This window comes from Canis aureus, chromosome 21, assembly GCF_053574225.1.
Source record: "Canis aureus isolate CA01 chromosome 21, VMU_Caureus_v.1.0, whole genome shotgun sequence".
Taxonomy (NCBI): Eukaryota; Metazoa; Chordata; class Mammalia; order Carnivora; family Canidae; genus Canis; species Canis aureus.
In genome coordinates this window covers 49,599,260-49,621,370 of record NC_135631.1, presented here as the reverse complement: position 1 = coordinate 49,621,370, position 22,111 = coordinate 49,599,260, and the positions used below count along the sequence as shown (strand labels likewise).

Genomic DNA, 22,111 nt, shown 5'->3' with positions numbered 1-22,111 from the left:
TGTGTCCACTCCCCCCCTTTTTCTTTTGCAGAAAAAATGCCAGATTTTATATTAAGAGTTTATGGAAATTGGTAAGAAGGCCAGCTGGAATATCTGATTTATAAATGAACACACACAGGAGCACACAAAAACAAACAAGAAAAAAACCCTTCAAAAACCGAGCAAAACCAAACAAAGCCCAAGACCCTACAATTCTCATGGGAGGAGCTACAGCCGGTAGAAGAAAAGCTTATGGAAAAAAAGTTGACCCTCCCCTGCAAGAAGTGAAGTGTAAGAACCAAACATACCAGGAGCACCTCTTAAGTCAACAAAACCAAGACGGAAAGATGGGATGGACGGGAAGCTGTTGTTGCTGGCGAGCGAGCCCGCAGAGATGCTTTAGAAAACATTAGGCATGGATATCAAATACCAAAACCACAGCGATCTCCTGTGGCCTGCTCTTTTGAGAATATAACCCCAAGGAACCGCTCTACTATGAGGCAATACTAATATTTAATAGGGCCTTTAGCCTTTTCCAAAATAGCGATGAAAAGCGATACGGAAAACATCCAACAATATGGCAAATTAAGTTAACTATAGTTCATCCATTCACTGGAATGCCACACAGCCTTTTAAATGATACTCTGAGGCTCCGTAGCAATATGCAAACGCTCAGCGTGGTGAGAAGACAATATAAAACTAAGTATACATTATCACGGCTACCCAAGGCCTACGTGTACGCATGGAAATTAAAGACAGTTGGGATTTTTTTTTTAAAAGGCAAACCCTGGGGTAGTAGAATTATATATACTTCACCTTTTCTCCTATTTAAAACCTCTATGCCCCAATAATATAAAAAAAACTTTATCCAAATAACTAAAAAAAAAAAAAACTCTAGTTGATTATTGAAAGTAAGAACATGCATTTATATTGTCTGCGTGATCAATAAATATCTGTGAGGGTAAATTGAGTTAATTTGGGATGTTCTGAAAGCGTGAGGACTAACGAGAGAGACTGTTGGACACCGGGGCCTGTGAGGCCTTCACCGACCCAGACCCTGCGGGGGGTCACATAGAAGGACAAGGAAGAGAGGGAGGCATGACTGATCACAGGACTGCGGAAGACGCCACTGCTGGCTCCGCGCGGAGGGTCCCGGGACTATTGCAGGGACCACCCAACATTTGGGCCCTTGCAGGATGGAGCCGTGACCCATGTGGAAGGCATGTCTATGCAGCTGGAGCGCGTGGTGAGGCCCTAAAGGCCGGGGAGGCTGAGCTGCGTCTGGGGAGTGGCCAGGTCCAGCGCGCTCACCACAGGCTCTTTGCACAGTCTGCATTTCTCAGTGTGCACTGCCTTGCACACACGCATTTAAATGGCTTTCAGAACCACACTGTTGGGGGTCCAGGGAATCTCCTCTGATGGGGCCCAGGGCAGGCCACGCCAAAACATGCCTTTTTGGGGCATAGTGATTATTTTGAATTAAAGTTACTTAAGAAACAACCAACGCAGAAGGATGCTCCGACCCTGCGCCGTCCTCCTGAAGGCAGAGTGATTTCCCCACGGGAAGGTACCTGCCCGCACCTGGAGGGTGGCGTTAGCTCCATCACCAGGGACAGACAGGGAGTTGGGGTGAAGAAGGCTGTGTAACCAAACCCTGCTCCTCTTCACTAACTTACTACCTACCCCTGGGCCAAACTTTGTTGTCAAGTCTTCACACACAAAAAAATGTTTCTTTGCCTCAAAGGTACAAAAGCTGCCTGCTTTGGTCATTTCTCTGGGGCGCCTGTTTCTCTGAGCTTCCACACGTACAACATTAAGTTTGCTCTTCTCCCATCCATGTTTCTCATGCTAATTGTCAAGTTGGCCAAAGACCTTAGACATGGAGAAAGAAGGTTTTCCTTGCGACACTGGGAAATATTTCTGCTTTGCTGCGAGACAGGGATTGTTGTAACTTCGTCCTGAGGACCAACCACGGGTCATCAAAAATGGGCCCCGTGGGGATGGAGAGAAGCTGGCGGCAACTTTCTGTGGCTGCTCATCATGTCAGACCACTGGAAACCTTTACATGCTTCAAAGCAATAGGATACGATCAGTGCTGAAGAGCCTGGCTGCGAATAGGGTTATCTGATGTTCCCTAAGTGGGGTTTTCTCACAAGAAATAAATACTTTCTCAAGTCCCCAAATTCCTGTTCTTTCTTTCTGTCCAGACAGATGCAGCAAAAGCCTGCAAAAGCCTTCCTGTCCCGCAGAGCCTGGCTGCCTCTCTGGGGGTGTCCAGGTCCTTGGGAGGGCACAGGAACTTACACAGGGAAGCCTGCAAAAGCTTCTCCAGGGGCCTGCTTCAGGATGGATGGGGCCCGGTGTTCATATTATACAACCTGGACACGATGAACGTCCGTAGCCTCTTCCGTCCTAGGTGGGGGGGTCGCTTCTGCTTCAGTGCACTGCTTTCTCAGTGCTCGGGGTGCAAGGGGTGCACCTCTCCTGGATATGGCCTGCTGATGCTCCCCCTCTTTCTTAGCCTTGCTAACCAAGTTAACAGCCCCTCTGCTCCGGTTCTGCCAGGACAGATCTCCAGGCTCCCTCTGCCTCTGGAACCTGCACCCAGTCTCCATGTGAAATGAGCTTGCCAGGTCCCCCCGTGTAGTTACAGGGGTTCTGATGCGATCACCGAGAGGGGGCTCTCCCGCGGGTCTGCGGCGCACTCGTAGCTAATAAAGCTAATAAACCTGGGGATGACCGTAGAGAAACGCACTGCCAACGGACCCCCCCACCCCCCCGTGCTTCTCATTAGGGACCCGACACGCTCAGCTGGTGCTGGAGAATGCTCAAGCCCCAAGAGCATCCTGGGGATCTGCACCGGGCGTGCTCCTTGGCGTACAACAGGAAGCCGAAGCTCCGGTTTTCGCCCCCATGTGTTTTTCACAGGACTAAATTGTCCCTTTAATTTTTCTGGCTGATACAGTTAACTTCCAGTTCCTTATTCTGCATCGTTCCTTCTGACTTTATTGCATCCTAATGAGGTGGCACGCGGGTTCCGCCGAAGTCGAAGCCTGCAGTTTGTGTTCCCGGCTACTGAGAGGATCCCGGAGCTGCCATCCAGCCTTAAGGAAGAAGCAGGAGTTTGCCTGTGATGCTCACGCTGGCTTGCAGCATGAAAAAAATACCACTGAGGGTCTCCGTTGTAGAGGAAAAGCAAAATGGCATCTCTACAATTTCACTAGCAAGGCTCTAGTTTGAAGACAACCCAACTCTCAAAAAGTGTTTTTAGACATTTCTTTTTCCAGGATGGCAGCCTTTTAGGAATTACTGAGTGTATAGCAACCAGGAGACCAGGGTAGACATGAAGAGAGTGGTTCATGCAGTTTGTTTTTCTGCAGGCAGCTCTCAGTATTCTACGGAACCCATCCTTGGAATGTTTTAAACTACTTGAGTTCTGAGCCCTATTGAGAATCTCATGACACATAAGGAACAGTCTGACAGAAAAATATAATTTTGCATGCAACTTCTGGAGGGCTCATGAAACAAGGGCATCCTCAGTGAACACCTGGGGCAGGGGCTGGTCTATGGGCCCTTGGCTAAGAACACCTGGTTTCGACCTTGTGCCATCAGGAAGTTCAGAGGATTCCCCATCTTGAAATTGTTTGGTCTCCTGCCCCCAAATTCTAAATCTAGCTTTCCAGGGACCTACTGGAGATGGGTTTCTTAAGATACAGAACTACTTTCTGTTCTCCTCATACAATCTGAGCAGGAAAGGGTAAAGGGGGGTGGGTCCTCTGGCTGCCATTCTCATCTCCCAGGGGTTCCCAGGGGTTAACCACATGCTGATCACCAACCGCCTGTTGAGTTGCTCCATCTGCTGGATAGACCCTGATCTCCGCATCCCGTCAGGGGTGGCTGCTGCTGTCGGACGCTGCCAGGTGGTCGTGCGGTTCACGTGGTCCACATAAAACACCCGCCCATGGCTGTCAATGCGAGCTTCCCAGTCTAGTGCAAGGCAAAAAGAAAAGTCAAGGACAAACTACTGAGTCATATGAAACAGACACACTGCCAGGTCTTCTGCAGGTAGAACTCACGGTTGCATACTTGCTGAAGGCTAGACGCTGCCCTCAGCACCTGCCGTGACGTTGGAGGGACCAGAACTGACCTGGCCTTCCACAAACCAGCCTCTTGGACTCAGCTTCTCCTAAGTAGTATCTGGGCTTCCTCAACTATGACCTATGTTCAAATTCTACTATTGTCTAAAGAGGAAACCTGATGTTTACTTTATTTCTTCCTTTGACCATTTCCACCCTGTCACTCTGGTGGGCCACCCAAATTACAGCTGGAAGACTGGAAACATCCTCCAGTGGGGGCGGACAGTCTGATGCAGGAGAATCCTTTCTTTGCTAAATCTGAGACACACTGACTAGTCAGTGAGGGAATGTTAAAACCACTTTTCGCTCCAGTTCTAGGATGCTGTACCTGAAACTTTGGATGACCTTTATCTAATAGTTAGTAACTTTAATTGATTGCCCTTCCTCTTGAGAGGAAGAATGGAAGGATGTGATCCCTTCCAATCATCCTTTTGGTAAGTGGTAAATTCACAGTGTATTTTCAGCCCACCTGTGGCTGCCAAGTATCTCTTGGCAAAACCAAACCAAACCAAACCAAACCAAACCAAACCAAACCAAACCAATAACAGCTATTACCAACACTTTGAGCGCTGAAGTACCTCTTTGTTGATAAATAACCATCGCAGACAGTAGAGGGAGCCCAAGATAAAGATAAATTCCTTTGCTTCTCAGATTTCAAAACCAACAAACTAAACGTGGAAGCATGGATGGTAGAGTACGTAATACATGGAGGGGTGCGGTGGAAAAGTCCTCAAAACTGGGAGAGCTGGAAGTAATACACACATATCTGAGCTTCACACAGAAGAGCAATGTCTGCTGTAGAGCGATGGGCAAAGCTTTTAGAGTCCACACGTGAAAATGTGGTGGAAATAACAGCTTCATGATAAAGTTATGCTGAAAAATGCGTTAGACTAAGAAAAAGCAAAAATGACTGCAAATGGAGGAAAACTATTCAGCCTTTTAAGTAAGAAGGTCCATAGCTTTTGGGAGTAGGTGAGATATTAACAATTCTATTGAAGAATTATCATTCAGGTAATGACATAGCAACTCTCAATTTTTGAAAATAAAAAAAATCAATAGATTTGGTATAGTTATGGTTTTATGTGTGCGTGGTACATCTGTGAAGATTATGGCTTATGTCTGACATTTACCTGAGGAGTCGCCAAACAATGCCCAATGGAAACCAAAATGTCAAAAAACACCAAATTTACCTCATCTAAGACAAATTGAAGGGGAAATGTAGTCAGATTGTATATTCTAGGAAGTGTTGATTAAAATTGAATACTGGATAATCCAGCTCAACTGTTGGTTGTGAATGTTAAATAGCTCATTGATGAAACCTGTGTATATGTGTAACCACTAGGTAATTAATCTTGATTCCCAAATTTTGAAGTTTTGGTGATTCTCAAACTAGGAGCAACTGGACAGTTTTTTCTTGAACTCAACCTGACTGCTCTCCAACAAAGAATGAACATTAAGCTTTGAAGAGTATTATGGTATCTGTTTCAGTATTATAATCTCTTCCCAGCACTCCCTATGAACAAAAAACTATGCCAGGTCCCATGGTACATTGCTGAGAAACTAATGCCCCTGCCCACTGGTTCCCACAGTAAAGGAAGGACTGCTTCAAAGACACAGCTCCAGTCTCATAAATTCTCCAAGGAGAACACTACAAAATGGTGCATTGTTAATAATAATAATTTCTATCTATAAGTTTCCATATTTCCAAATCTCTCATGGAAAAGGATGGCAAGCCAGCCAGACAGGCCCTTCTATCAATATATTAAATTTCCAATAGTGCTAATTATTAAATGCATAATGCTAAATTCTTATAATCAGAAAGTGATAACTGGGTGTACTTAAAAATTATAAGCATGTTTTCTGGGTTGCTTTGTAAAGACTTTACTTTCACATATTGTGTAAAGAAAGAATTTTCATATAGAGCTTTAGGCCTCAGCATGTTCTCATGGACATGGCACTGGGTTGCCTACACAGATTCCTGCCAGCGATTACCTTTATGATGCTGGGGCAAGTTAAGGTAATTCATTTGTGACCGTAAGACCTAGCAAATACAAAATTATATCTTTTCCATGAAGTCTAGGAACAATGTAGAGCCTAATACTGTATTATCTTTAGTTATTATACTGACAAAACCTGTAAAATTATTCTTTTTTTCTTTTTACTTTAACAAATGCAATACTGTGTTTGTAGTCTAGACCTTTCTCTTGAACTTCAGCCACACATCCAGTTGCCTTCGTGACATCACTACCTAGACGACATCTCCAATATAATGTGGTCAAAATCACGCTTCAGATCTTTTCCACCAAAGCCTGCTCTATCTGCACCCTTCCCTTCCCATCCCCAGTGAAGGCAACTCCATCCTTCTAGACTAAAATTCTTGAGCTCATTCTTGATTCCTATCTTTGTCTCACATACCATAACTAATCCATCAGCAAATCTACCTACAAAATATATGTCTAGAATGTGACCACTCCTGACCACCTCCACTGCTCCCACCCTGGCCCTAGCCACCACAGCCTCTCACCTGGGCCATGGCAATAACTTTATGTTGGGCCTCATGCTTCTGTCCTTCCTCCTCAAAATTTAATGCCAACAGAGCAACCGCAGAAGACCTTTCAAAGTCTAAGTCAGAAGACCTTTCTCTGCTCTAAACCTAAAATGCTCCCCTTGCATCCAGAGTAAAAACCAAAGCTCTTAAATGGTCTACAAGGCCCTCTGTGATCTGGTTCCCTGATATCTCCCTAACCTTAACAGCCACTGCTTTCTCCTTTCCTAAATCTGTCTAGACACACTGGTCGCCCTGCTGTTCCTCCAACTGACTAGGCAGGCTGTTCTCTTTTCTCAGAAAGCTCTTCCTTCCCCTGGATCATCCTCTTACCTCCTTGCTCCAAATGTTGCCTCTCAATGAAGCCTACTTGACCACCCTATTTAAAATGGTGAACCAGCCACCACCTCATACTCTGAAACACCCTTACCCATACTCTGCTTGTGCTTTCCCATAGCACTTCTTACCCTGTAACATGCAACACTATGGCTTTGTGTACTTTTTTTTTATTATGGATGGGTCCCTGCCAGGCTAGCCTCACCCTCCACGAGGGCAGGGATCTTTGTTTTGTTTACTTAAAACAGTGCTTCATACAGCACAAGCATTTATTTTATTTTATTTTTATTTTTTTAAAATATGGAACGCTTCATGAATTTGCATGTCATCCTTGTGCAGGGGCCATGCTAATCTTCTCTGTATCGTTCCAATTTTAGTATATGTGCTGCCAAAGTGAGCACAGCACAAGCATTTAATGAGTATTTGTTGAATGAATGACTATCAGGAATGAAGTCATCCATGTACTATATGAGACTATCTAAGAAAATTCTGTTGTTAGGCTTCACTACCAACTTTTGTCCTATTTTTCAGCGCTGAATGAACAGAGAATTGAAACCCAACTGGAGAAATTTGTTTTCATTATTGAAAACAGCTCATGTAAAGTAAGTCTTTATTTTTTTTTTTTTAAAGTAAGTCTTTAAAACAGATTTATTTTCAATTATTTACAAGGTCTTTATGTATAACTAGTTATTACTCCTGCATGGATTGGAAGTCAATTCATGCCCACACGCATTGATAGGTTATCTATTGTGGGATAATGTTCCTTCCCTGCAGACAACAGACTATAGATATAGTTTACATAAGTGCTAAGTAGAAAGTATAGTGACACAAATTTTACTAGTCATTTGTGGACTATCCATAAATCTATGTATAAATAAAGAAAGAAATCAGGTATCAAAAGTCAAATAGCATAATATTTGCCTTGATCCCCCAAAACAAATTCTTTTAAATGTTTATGTATTGAAAAGTATTTATTGTTTTCTCACCTGTAAATTACAACTGAACAGGACAAGAATGGTGTAAATGCAAAATATTTCACATTACCAAGAATAGATGAATTAGGGAATAAGCATTTTTCTTTTGAAAACTGTAACCTACTAATGTAAGCATAGGCAAAGGAAGGTAAAGAAACATCAATTCCTTGCATCCTGGCAAGAATTTGCAGTTGTAAAATTTGTCAAATCTAAAGGTTATCTTTGCTTGAAAAATAAGCCTAAGCCAAAACAGAGATGTTTCCAAATTATTCATGAACATATATGAGGCTAAGTGAATGTATAATGTCCAGGGCACCGTTCCTTTGTAGAAATGTATTATAATGTAGAATTATAAGGTTATAAAAGCTAGAATGATATCTAGGGACTAACTAGCCCACATCTAGAATTTAACCACTGAGAAAATTAAGGCTTTACTTCACAAATAAGAAAACTGAGTTTCTGAGATTTTAAATGATTTTCCTAAGTTCAAATGACTAGTTAAATAATAATGAGTTACATAGTTATCAGGAGAAAATGACATGGAATACCATCCCTAAAGATGATATGTTTTCTGGAAGCCCCTAAGAAATACAGAAGAAATAGACCGTCACTTATTGATGGAACTTAGAGCAAGGAAAACACAAGTTCTTGTGTCCTGATGGGTTGAATGTTTTATTATACGGAGGTGCCTGTGATATAACAGGTCCAATGGAGAACAAATGGGATTATTCTATCTTGACCTGTGAATTTTTAAATATAAAATAGTAAAATTTAGGACTTAAAGGTCAGGTACAGTTTGCAAGGACTGGTCAAGTCTTGTAAAATACTGTTTCCGAAGTTGAGGGGCACTGAATGTTCTGGATTATCTCTTCGAGATCACATACTGAAATCATTAGTCAAAAACACCCCATGTTTATAGAAGGTGCCATGGCTTTTGCTGTTGTTTGTGTGTTTGTTTTTACAACAGTGTAAGGCATGGAGTTGGGGAAGAGTTTGGATGTGTACATACAAGTTCATACTGACCTGTTTAGACTTGATAGGAAGAATTAAGACACAGATTTAAAAACTAAAGCTTACTTGGTGGAAGAGGCTCATCGATTGTTGGGTAGTGATGATGTTCAGGCCTCAAGGAAGGAAGCTGGCTTACTGGCTGGGAATTATGGAGTATAGGACATTCACCTATGGACAAGATAGTCAAGACATTCAGATTCACTCATTGCTGCAGCAAGTCATCACAAAAGCATGACTGTAAAACAAACTATTATGAGAAAAAACCCCCAGAGCGGGCAATCTATTTTTGTGTGTGTGTGTGAGTTTGCTACATTCACAGCCATTCATGAGAGAGGAAATAGGGGAAACTTTTTCAAAACCCCAAAGAAAATAAACACATCATGACTATGATCTGAACCACACAGACCAATATGTGGGGTCAGGGTCTGATTCTGGAACCATCTGACTTTTTCTTGATGGGAAGGTGGCATCAGACAGGGACACAAAAGAAAATGAGCAGAGCCTGACTTTAGCCCAGCTAAAGAAACAGGCCTGTTTGAGGGAAGTGCAGCATTTATAAAGTCCCATAAAAGCTCCGTGAGCCCACGCAAAACCAAAGGTCCTTATCTGGATAGGTTTCATCAGGGGGCTGCCAAGAGGCTGTTTTTCAGATTTTGTTTGTTTATAGAATGAAACTCTTAGATGGTGCCTTTTCAAGATGGGGTTGAGGAATTGGTGGACCAAGAAGGTAAATTCCTATAGTATGGAAGCTTAGGGACTGGGGTGGGGAGCCAACTAGCTATGGGATCCTGTGACTGTTCCAGACTATTCAGAGGAAAAATCAGACAAGCCAGGGTACTCTGGAAAGAGAAGAGGACAAGAGACGAAGGAAATAGATAAGAGGCAGGAAGACTGAGACAGGAAAACTTGAGACACAGAAATGGGATAGAAGGAAGAAAGACAGACATGGAGAAATTTTAGAAATAAACACAGCCACAGAATGCATGTCCCGATTATTATAGACATAGTTAATATTACTGTCAGCCAGATTTATAATGAACTGAACAATGATGTCCTAAAATGATGTTCCTATTTCCTATTTCATGACGTCCTCAGGTCCTGATGATACTGCATGAGAGTGGCTGTGTGGAGGGGAGGCCAGAGCACCAGCTGTTTGGGGCACATCATCAGAGGCACTGGCTCTTGACCTCTGGAGACCTAGAAGGGCCTAAGCCACGAGATGGCCCCCATTCAGAGCAGTAGCCCTCTAACTCACATGCTCCTGGCTCTCTCGGAATAGTCTCTATTAGCCAGAGGACAAAGGTCAGGCCTTCTCCTTCCTCTGCCCTCCATGGCTGAAGCAAATAGCAAGTGTTCCATTACCCCTTAGGTCAAAGAGGAGAGAAACTCAAAAAACAGTGGTTAAGATCTTTATGGGATCTGAAATTTCAAACATTTCCTAGAATGTTCCATACACGGGAAGGATGGTAATTTCTTCCCAGTCTAGATCCATAAAACTGACTAAAAAAATTAATTAGGAAGGAAGTTACATTTAATTTAGCAGTTTGATTCCAGAGCTAACTGTAAAACAAAAACAGAGATGCATTCGGGAATAACGGGTCCTCTTCAAGGTTAAGTAGCTAAGATTTCTTGGGCAAACTTTGTTATGTTACTAGAATCTGGGGTGGGGGGGTCTTCTGAGACTCTGAGGAGCCTTGAGGAAGGCCTTGAGCCTCGTGGTAGTACACAGCTCCTCGTGGACTGACTCCTGTTTCAGACAGGGGCTCTCTTTAGTGGATCTCACAGTCATGTTTGTCCTTGTAAGTGCTTAGTGGCAAAAACTAGAAAGCAATGGCATAGTTGTTATGTCACCAGCTGCTGCATTTTTAATTTGGTTTCTTAAAAAGAACAACAAACTTACCTCTTGTAATTAATTCAACCAATCAGGTAATTACTCCTCCAAGCTAGTGGAAACATATATCTGCTGTTTGCCAGGGTTAATGGAGCTGACCCCACCTGCTCGTGAACCCCAAGCAAATGCAATGATGTGACTGGCGCAGCTCAGCCCACCGAATGGATGGAGCGCAAGGAAGAAGCAAGCGAGTCTGTTCTGCAGGAGGCCCCGGCTCCACACACTCACCCTTGCCTCAAACACAAAGCAAGTGTTCACACCTGCTAGGATCTCTGAGAAGGAAACATATTCCACTTTAAAAGTTAGCCTCACTGTTTATCTGCCTGAAAGAACCATTAATTGGGGACAGCCAAGCGCTTCCTGTGTATCACCTCATTTAATCCTTCCCATTACCCTTGAGACAGAGTCTACCCTTACACCCATTTCACACTTGAGGAACACAGAGCATTCTGGTAGGTTGGCTTGGGTGTCACAGCTAGGAAGTGGTGGAACTGAATTAAATCTAGGGGGCCTGGCTCCAGAGCTCAAACCACAACATTATATCGCTCTTTTCATTCGATCTGCAGACAGTTTTTAAAAACTGTTTTATGTTGAGGTTAAAAAAAAAAGGAGGTTTTCATAGAGGGGGGAAAAAAGCAAAAAGTAGATACAGGACGCATCTTCCATAAAGTGCTGCAGACTCAGTTTGTGGGCACGTGTATGGTAAGTCTAGCCTAGCTACCTTCGAAAGAGTCTGCGGTCTTAGAAGTCACAGTAAAGGGGTAATAGCGATTCTTCTGGAAGACACTCACAGACATCAGGCACGTTGTGGTGAAGCCTTGCTTTCTTGGAGCAGGTGCCAGCAAGGGACAGAGCCACATCTGGGACACGTAGCTCAGCTGGGGCGGGGGGGGGGGCAGGGGAAGACAGGCTGTGCCAACACATGCCCAGCTTTCATGAGATTGACCATCTCAGGAATCTTCAGATTGTCCCTGGCAACCACCAGAGTGAAGCTGTAGGTGCTTCCTAAGCTGTTTTTCAGTTTCCAGTCGGCAGATTTCAGATATTCAGAAATTTCTTTAGAAACTGCCCTGCAAAGACTTCTGCTCTGGCCCTGAAACACTTTCCTGTCCTTCCTTTTGGGCTGTTACTCCCTTGAGGGCATGGGCAGTGTTTTTTGTTTGCTTTGTTTTGTTTTTGTTTTTGTTTGTAAAACATGCCTTTATGTAGCATGAACCAATTTTCAATGAACCATAGGTGGATTGTCTCCCAACACAGTGGTCAAAATATATACCATAGGCTACAGCAGGTTGACAAACTGTGAATCTGGCCTCGATTTTATGTGGCTCAGAGTTAAGAATGGTTATCACACTTTTAAATGTAAAACTGTTAAAAAAAAAAAAGTAGCCTTTGGTGAGAAGAGTTGATTTTGCCTCTTGACCTATAAACCTAAAGTATTTATTATCAGGCCCTTTACAGTATTTATTAAGCTGGCCCTTTGGTCAGCTTCTGGACTGAAACATCCCTGCCAGCTTCTGGTTGTGCCCTTTATGTGTGTATCCCCAAATCTCCTTGTACTATAATCGTTTTTAATTCTGTTGTGATTACTGAGCACCTTTCACACTTTCTGCCACTTATCCACCTTCCTGTGCTCAGCACATAGCATCTGCCTCAGAACAGAGGGAATCAAAACATCCTCATTGAAGACAGGAGTTGTCCGTCCCATACTCAATGGTACCTTTCCACAGTGTATGTCGCTGTGGTCCTCCTCCCTGTGTTTCTCTTTATCAAACTCTTGGCACTTCTCCTTATCCCATGTGCCACTGTCCCTCACTCCTTTCTCTGAAACGTAGACTTGGGCACTGTTGTATACTCAGGATTAATTTTTATGCTCACTTTTTACTATAAAAATCTGCAGGTGCCAGGCATTTGTTTAGGTGCTGACAGTCAAACATGGGGAAAATACAGTCCTGGCCCTTGATGAGCTTACAATCTAGAGGCAATACCACCACCTCTGTTTGGAGACTAATGTAAACAGTAGAAAAACAGTGGAATCTAGATTTTTCTCCTTTAAAGCAACTGAATTATTTCCTGTTTTTATGTGACCTTTGAATTGTTTCCCCATGTCACTATCACTGGACGGGAAGATGGCTCCCAGTTCTGGATAAAGAAATGCAGGTTAATTTTATAGATGATTCCACAGGCATGACTAAGAAGAAATACTTTTGGGTAAAGTACAGAAGGTATTTTAAAACTAAAGGTGGCAGCTTTGGATCAGAATCCCACTTGAAACATAGTGATTGACAACTTCATGTTATTTTTCCCTTCCACTAGCCAAAATAGCCAAAACAAAACAAAACAAAGAAAACAAAAAACAAACCCAGAATTAGTTATAGCTTTGTAGTTTGAAATCAGAGAGCGCAAGGCCTCCAGCCTTGTTCTTTCTCAAGGATGCTTTGGCTATTTGGAATTTTTTATGGTTCCATATAAATTATAAGATGGTTTGTTCTATTTTTGTGAAAAATGCCACTGGAATTTTGATAGGGGTTGCATGGAATCTTGCAATAAGATTGCTTTGGGTCGTATGGACATTTTTAAGAGTATTGATCCTTCCGATCCATCAGCATGGAATATCTTTCCATTTATTTGTGTCTTCTTCAATTTCTTTCACTAACCTCTGGCGGTTTTCAAGAGAACAGGCAAGGGATTGATGGTTGCCAGAGGCAGGAGTGGGAATGGGGAGCCATGTGAGAGCTGCTTTGTTTTTAGATCTCATAAATGGAATAACAGTCTAAAAAAAAAGCAACTATGGCCAGAACTGAGAGGACAGAAGTGACACATAGACGTAGGCTGTACATTTCCGGATGCACACAGGCTAAGTTAAACTCTAAAGCAGAGGTAGGATCAATATTCTTCAATTTATATTCACATTTATTGCTACTCTTCGGTAGGTTGTGGGAAGTCGGCAGGTGTTTGTTTATACATGATCCACCGGGCGCTCGCGAGTATTCTCTGCGCCTGTCGCTCGACACTACCCCGGGTGCCCCGGTCACTGTCAGGACTACAAGGGCACCGTGAGCACTAGCCGGTTCTAGTGGCTGCGTGAAACCGAGACACGCACACCCAAGTGCACGCTCGCGTGAGTGCGCCAGGTGTCGTTCTCGGTGTGTACCTGGGGAGCGGCAGGGCCTGCCCTCCGCGGTGTCGAGCACTTACACACACATATACACGTGCACACAGACATGTACGGGACGGGCGCACAGGGGCCCCGGCAACCCCAGGGGCGGCTGAACCTGCCACTTGCGTTTACACCTCGTCGGTGACACCTGTGTCCCCCTGGCGGTCCTACACTCACTGCCATCATGGTTGAGGTCTAACCTTCTCTCCGACCGCTCGGCCCCGCGGCGGGGGACTCCAGGCCTTCCGCGGTCGTCGCCGCGCTCCCGGCGAGGGGCGCCAGCTCGTCGGACCACGGCCCGGCCCCGGAGGCCACCTCGGGCTCCAGCTCCGGGCTCTGCACTGAGTCGGGCACCGACTCGAAGGCGCTGTTCTCCTCGTCGTCTTCGTCCTGCGACGAGAAGACGGTGCTCTCGGAGATCTTGGCGCTGTCCACGGACGAGAAGCGCGTGTGGCTGGCGAACCTGCCGCCGCTGTAGCAGGACGCACTGTGGCACGAGGCGCTGCGGCAGGAGCCGCTGTAGCAGGACGCGCTGTAGCACGAGGAGCTGTAGCACGAGGGGCTGCAGCACGACGCGTCGCAGCCCTCGCAGCTGTGGTCCCCGCCCTGCCGGGGGCTCGAGTCGCTCTCGCTGCCCGTGCTCGGCAGCGTGTCGCCGTCGAGCCCGTCGGCTGGGCCCGCGTGGCCCGGGCTTGCGGCGCCGCCGGGCTCCTCCCCGTCCCCCCCGAGGGCGGGGGCCGCGGCCGCCAGCGTGTCCGCCTCGCTCGGGCCGTCCTTGTCCGAGGCATCCCGCAGGGTGGCCTCGTCGTCGCTGGCGCCCTGGGCCGAGGGCAGGCTGTGCAGCAGCGCGTGGATGCGGATGTAGTGCGTCCGCGGGGTCTCGGGCTCCCCGCAGGCCGCCGCCAGCACCGTCTCCAGCTCGGACACCGGCAAGGAGCAGGGCCGGCTCTTCCTCTTCCCCGAGGCCCGCGGCTGCGGCCCGAGCTCCCGCGGCTCCGAGGCCGCCGCGTTGTCCTCCTGCGCCGCCGGCTCGCCCCCCGCGCTGCTCTCCGCCGCCTCCGCCGCCTCCGCCGCCTCCTCCGCCTCCGCCGCCTCCGCCTCCTCCGCCCCTGCCGCCTCTTCCTCCGTGGGCTCCCCGGCGCCCGGCAGCCCCGCGGGGGGCGCCTCCCCGCCCAGCTCCAGCCGCTCGGCCAGTTCCTCGGCGCTCGGCGCGGGCTCCGCGTCCACGCACCCCGCGCCCAGAAGAGGCCCGGCCGCGTCGGCCCCCGCAGCGCCGTCCTCTCCTGCCTCGGTGGTACCCGCCGCGCCCTCGGCCGGCTGCACGCTCCGGCTCCCCGCAGCGTCCCCCGCGCTGCCCCGGCTGGGCGGCGGCGGCGGCTGGGGCTGCGAGCTCCCCGAGCTCCCCGACGGCTGCGGGGCGTCGGCCGGCGGCCCCCCGACGCTGCTGGCCAGCAGGCTGCTCCCGGGGCTGTCCTGGGTGTCCGCGGCCTCGGGCTCGGCGCTCAGGGAAACCTCCTCGTCATCTGCGGGCGAGAAAAACAGGTCATTTCTTCCAGAAGAGAGAGGCCTGTGGGTTTGGGGCACAGGTGCCCTCGGCCGGCCGGGAACACCCCCCCCCCCCCGGAATTGCTGCCCGAGGGCACGGGATGCAGGAACTTTCCCAGAGGCCCAGGCTCCGCGGGGCAAATTCTGTAACAATGAATTCTTATGTTAATGACAATTTGCAGTCGTGATATATTTCAAGGGGATTCACAGTGTTCGTTAAAATACCCAAGCCTAGGGGACCCCTGGGCGGCTCTGCGGTTTAGCGCTGCCTTCGGCCCAGGGCATGACCCTGGAGCCTGCTTCTCCTTCTGCCTGCCTCTCTCTCTCTCATTAATAAAGAAATAAAATCTAAAAAAAAAAAAAAAAAAAAAATACCCAAGGCCTGGAAGGACCCCAGTTGCCGGCACACATGGGGGCTCAGCAGTGTTTGCTTGCCAAGAGGTTCCAGCGGCCTGCCGGGCGGGCGAGGCTAACACTTGCTCAGAGCCTTCCCTCTGGCTGGGTCCAGCCGGTGGCAGAAAGCTTAAGCCAGGGTCCTAGCAGCTACTGAGCAGAAAACGGCCAGTCGGTGGAAGGGACCTCAGTCCTTCCTAGCTCAGACGGGGAAATAATGAGGCCTCGACGTCAACGTCAAGCAATCATTCAAGGAACAGCAACCACTGTTTACTTCTACCTTCCCCCAGTCCCTTGCCCTATGGGATCCCTGCCCGGTGTGAACTTCCCATTTCAAAAGCACTAGTGCAGGGCAGCCCAGGTGGCTCAGCGGTTTAGCTCCGCCTTCAGCCCAGGGCATGATCTCGGAATTCTGGGATCGAGTCCCATGTTGGGCTCCCTGCATGGAGCTTGCTTCTCTCCCTCTGCCTGTGTCTCTGTCTCTCTCTCTCATGAATAAATAAAATCTTAAAAAAAAAAAGAAAAAGAAAACAAACAAAAAAACCCCAAAGCACTAGTGCAATGCACCCATCGAAGATTCACCATCTCTCTGGTGAGAGCCCTAGGGCCATCTTTACTGCGACAGTGAAGGAAGAGTCGATTTTATTTGCAGGATGAAGAAACGGCCCAATGTGAAAGGACAAAACAGGGTGTTTTCTTATAATCTGCATTATCTATCGGGCATGGGTAAGTACAGCTGGACATTAATGTGTGCGCAGAAAACTACAGACTCTGAGTCCTCACGGCCTCATTAGCTTTAGCAGCAACTCATACAAGTGGCTCAGAAGGACCAGCTTAGTTCTCAGCATGATCTGCACCTAGTATGGCGCTTGCCGGAGAACAGCAAAAGTAGAATTATGAGGCATCTCATCATTCTTATTTGGAAGTCTTTGGAATATGTTTTGGCTTGAAAAATGGAAAACTGGATGATTCTGAAGTTTTCTGTCCAACTTACATTTATTTTTCTCTGTGATAAATCCATTGTACAAAAATAGTTCTTAAATAATATGATGTGTATCACATTCATTCATGTTTCTCATTCATTCATTCATTCATTCATTCCTTCATTCATTCATTCATGTAGGCAGTGAGTAAGTGGCTATTGAACTCCTCATACGCAAGTGCTGGGAGTAAAATGATAAATTAGACATGGCTCCATACCCATGTTGGCCTCATTGTCATGTCCCCCTCCACTGTCTAACCCTCTACCTTGGGTCACCAGAATGAAGAGGAGCCTCTCAATCAAGGGGACAGCAACCTGGCTTCCAGAATAGATCACTGGCTTCTGGGCATCAAATGGAGAGGAGAGAGAACCACAAAACCTAGGACATGTCTGGAGAGAACCATGGTTATTGTATTTTAGAGAAAGGAACCACACCAGCACTAGGCGAGGACAAGACATGAAGTTCATGCCAAAAATACCTGGGTGAATGGAGGAAGTGATCTCAAATCGGAATTGCAGCTGTCCACTCACATGATCTGTTGGAAGCCTGCGGCCAAGTGTATAGCTGACCACCCTATCCCTAGAAGGAAATAAGCACCGTTACAGATCAGGTCAAAGCTCTCCTTCAAGATTATACAGGATGCTTTCTATGCCAGTAGGTGAGGTAGGCAAGCCCAGGGAGACCCTGCTAATAGGAGGTGATGATCCACTCAGGGACATGGAAGATGGTCTTAAGGTAAATGTGGGAGAGTACATCTGCTTGAAGAAAATCCTTATTGAATATTCTAAAGCAGGAGTCAGCAAACTATAGCCAGGGCCCAAAGCTGGCCCACCACCTATTGTACAGCCACGAGTCTATTACATTTTAAAATGGTTGGAAAAAAGAAAATGGTTTAAAATGGTTGTGACACAGGAAAATTGTCTGAAATTCAAATTTAAGATCCCCAAATAAAAGTTTTATTGGAATGCAGGCATGCATATTATTTTACTTATTGTCTGGGGCTGCCTTCATGTTACAGTGGCAGAGCCGAGTAGTTATAACAGAGACTACGTGGTCCACAAAGTCTAAAAATATTTACTATCCGGCCCTTTACAGAAATTCTGCTGCCAACTTTGTTCTAAGCCAAGAAAACCCGCAAAAGACAATGATAACAAAAAAGACATGAGTATCTTGGCTTGCTTTTCCTGTGCAGGCTGACATTCTCTAGTGCCCTTTATAATGGACATTGCCAGCAACAGATGCATGTCTTGCAGTGTATATACCTAATGTCATGGTGACTGGAGTGGTGTGGAGAGCCGTGGAGTGCTTCAGCAAAAGGCCTTCTGCAGGATGGACTGAAGCAAGCAAGACTTGGAAGTCGGTTTCCAATCCTACCACCTCCACCGTCCCACATACAGACTCTGAAACTCCACCCTGCAGTCTGGCATGAGCCCCTCTGCCCCCTCAAGGCACTTTCTTGATTACTAAGAAGAGACTTATCCAGGGGACTCGATTTAGAACTTTGCTCTTAGAGTTTCATCAACAATGCAGTTTTAGCAGAGTACGTTGCCCCCCACCTTGACCTAAATAGGGAAGGTAAATACTTTGGATATTCAAGAATTAACAAATCCATTTTATCCAATAATAACAAGACATAATCCAAAACCATTTGTTATGCAGATGATTCTGTATTCATTCTATTTATTCATGGTCATACTATAGTAAAAAGATAAATCACTGGCTGGTAGTGTTTTGTGTTTCTAGAAAATACCAGCATTATGAAACAGTGATCCACTGAGTTAACATATTTCTTTGGTACGCCATAGTGTAGTGTTTGAAGTTCCTAGGAAGTCCGTTAAGCAAAGCATTATATTAGGAAAAACAAATGAACCACAATATTTTGTTTGTTTAGAAAGGGCCTTGGTCAATATTATGAAGCGAATCTACCATGACCATAGGAAAGAGATCCTGAACCCAAAACCTAGTTGAAATTAGGTGATGCTTAAAGATAACCAGGTGGTGAGATAAAAATTAAATTTGCTATGCTTTGCATTTGTTCCAGGCTTTTTTTTCCTTTGCTTCTCATTCACTTTATCAACAAATATTTTTTGAGCCTGTGATATGTGAAAAGTGCCACGGTTGACACAAAGCATGTAATGCATAGGCCTGCCTTTAAATGGCTTACTTACAACCAGCTAGAGGCGTAAGGCAAGACTAGTCAATAAAAAGTTCAAGGCAGCCAGTGACCTCCCACGTGAAGCTGAGGTGGTCCAATTATAGGACTCAGGGGAGGCAAGAAGCCAGTTTAGGGCTGGGGTATTATAGGCAAGGGAATTGACGGAGCCTTCTGAGTTGCCTTTACTTTAAAAGCCATGATGACGCTATTAAAAAAAAAAAAAAAAAAAAAGAATGGTTTAGAGCACTTTAGTCTCCATGTGCCAGGGACTGCTTTACATTCTTTATGTACATTTGTTTGTTTGTTTAATGCTCACAACTATAGATGGAAAGTGCAAACACCGTATGTGACATATGGCTGTAGCTCCATCAATGTCTCTCCCTTTGTCTTGAAAGTTAATGGCATGTCAGTATGCACAAAGCTGCACACATGCTATAAGGTTCTAATTATATGTCCTGATGATAATCATTAGCAATTTCAAAGTTCTGAAATCACAAAAGCTTTAAATGGAGACACTTAGAAATTCTGCAAGTTCTCCTCATTCCTTCGATATCATTCTAAGGGTTACATTGTATAGCATAGCACAGCATTGCATACATGTGTGGCCAGAGAGCTAGGCCTAGCATTATCAAATATAGTTGCTGTTAACTAAGGAAATATATACTATATATAACTATTTCATCTGGTGAAAGTCCATTTTAAGGAGAATCATGAGAGGACCTGAATGTAAAAGATACAAACAGAAACATTCTTATACACAGCTGATTCCTACAAAGAACAAAATTGCTGTTGTCCCTGAGAATTCATGCTTTTAAAACTTCATACATATTATCTAGCTTTTTCTACAAATACTAGCGTATTCTAAGTCTCTCTACTCTAGTAACCCAGCATTTAATCTTGTTATAGAAACATCCAAAATGATTAAATCCTACACACAAGCAGAAATAATATTCTTCATACTAATACACATTTTAATTTCTACCTGTATAGAAAAAAGTGCTTCTAAGGGCTTCTTTCAATATTGTCTTAGGATTTTCTACTGTCTTCCATAACTAACCAGTAGTACACAAACAAGAAGAAAGGGAAGGATTTGCTTAATTGAATGCTGTGGCTCAAGCAACATAATTAATGAGGAAGCCAAGGAGATTCAATACCACCATTTTAGTTTGAGTCTCCATGAGACTATATTGTTGCAGCTTACAGGCTTCTCTTGGCCTGCTCGCTGAAGCCTTAGTGATATTGAGGTCTCAGTCACAGGTTTACCCTATGGCGTGTCTTTCCAGGAGTCTTTGTACGGGCATCGACAGCTTTCCCAAGAAGCGCTTGATGATGGGGCGACTCTTAGCAAACTTGTCCTTCACCTCAATTTCCAGAACATCAGTGGGCAAGGACACAAAGCTGAATTGCTGCAATGAAATAATATGTCACATCAATTAACTGAGAGGTTCAAGGGCTGGCCAATTCCCAGCCCATCTATCTTGGATGAAGTTATTATAAAACATCCCAGTGACAACATATATATTGAGGTCTTAGAAATCCTGTGAGCCCTGTTTGTTCAGTAAATGAATAATAACAACATTGAGGTACTTTTTTGATGGTTAAAAATAAGGCTTTCTCTGAGTTTCAAATAATTAAAAACAATTCACCTTAAAGAGGAAAAATCAACTTAGGCCTCACTATACTAAAGGTTTAAAGAAAAGAACACATTTAAAGAAAGAATAAGCACTAACTCCACCTATAATTAACGAAATGCACTTTAAACCATAACAAAATATCTCTTTTTCGTGATTGTAATGGCAAAGATTTAAAAACGTTTCATAGTACCCTGTGTTCTTGAGAGTGGAAAAAGAACTCTCACCCACTGTATTGATGTACAATCCCATTCAATTGATTTAAACATTGGGAAGAGAATTGGCAATATTTATTGATATTTAAGCTGCAAATTCCCTGCAAGTCAGAATTCCAATTCCAATTTTAGAAATTTCACCCTGGGATTAATTTGCACACTTGCTCAAAAGACTAGAAACACCAAAAATATCTGCTAAAGATAGCAACCAGTTAAATTAAGGATAGTAAATCTTTGAAATAGAAAACTCTGCTGCCATAAAAAAGAAACAGGTAAATATGTACCAACATGAGTAGATATTTGAAAAATAAAATAAAAGAGCAAGATGGGGATCCCTGGGTGGCTCAGCGGTTTAGTGCCTGCCTTCAGCCCAGGGCGTGATCCTGGAGACCCAGGATCGACTCCTGCATCGGGCTCCCTGCATGGAACCTGCTTCTCCCTCTGCCTGTGTCTCTGACTCTCTCTCTCTCTGTGTCTCTCATGAATAAATAAATAAAATCTTTTTTTTTTTTTTTTTTAAAGAGCACGATATATAAGAATGTGGAGAGTGGGATTTCATTTGTACCTGGAACTGTAAAGAAAATGCCTTAAAAAAAAAAAAGAGAGAGAGAGAGAGAATGCCTGGAGGAGTACTCCAAACGCAACCTTAAGAGGTAGGCTAGTAAGGAGGAGACAAAGCAGATCTTTTTCATTTGATTCTAAATTGTTCATTTTTAAAAATAGCATACTGTATGACTTTAAAATAAAGGCAGCAATAATTAAAGAAAGACTGTAACCATCAAAAGTTGGCAAAGCCAACAATGAAAAGTGTAGAAAATGAACAAACAACCTAACCTTATGCCTAAAGGAGCTAGCAAAAGAAGAACAAACAAAACTCAAAACCAGCAGAAGGAAAAAAATAATGATTAGAGCAGAAAGAAATGGTATAGAAAGTAAAAAACAACAGAACAGATCAATGAAATCAGGAGCTGATTCTTTGGGGAGAAAAAACCCCATAACAATAAAATGGATAAACTTCTAGCCAAATTAATCAAAAAGAGAAAGAGAGAGAAAAAGGACTCAAACAAAACCACAAATGGAAGAAGAGAAATAACAGCCAACACCACAGAAATATAAACAATTGAAAGAGAATATTATGAAAAATTTTATGTCAACAAACC

General features: G+C 44.8%; 1 protein-coding gene and 1 non-coding gene across 5 annotated transcripts in view; both read right to left on the bottom strand.

Moving 5' to 3' along the window:
- HECW1 (HECT, C2 and WW domain containing E3 ubiquitin protein ligase 1) overlaps positions 1–22,111 on the bottom strand; it is a 441,131-nt gene that overhangs the window by 96,058 nt on the left and 322,962 nt on the right. For all 4 annotated transcript variants that reach the window (XM_077864126.1, XM_077864125.1, XM_077864127.1 and 1 more), the window contains exons 8-12: positions 20,369–20,511; positions 17,429–17,529; positions 14,230–15,552; positions 9,048–9,149; positions 3,816–3,966 (exon numbers count right to left, since the gene is read on the bottom strand). In XM_077864126.1, the coding sequence (XP_077720252.1) occupies positions 3,816–3,966; positions 9,048–9,149; positions 14,230–15,552; positions 17,429–17,529; positions 20,369–20,511 (1,820 nt within the window). The remainder of the gene's footprint in view (positions 1–3,815; positions 3,967–9,047; positions 9,150–14,229; positions 15,553–17,428; positions 17,530–20,368; positions 20,512–22,111) is intronic.
- On the bottom strand, positions 7,291–7,397 carry LOC144293533 (U6 spliceosomal RNA). The gene has a single exon (XR_013360742.1). It is a non-coding gene; the product is annotated as a U6 spliceosomal RNA (small nuclear RNA).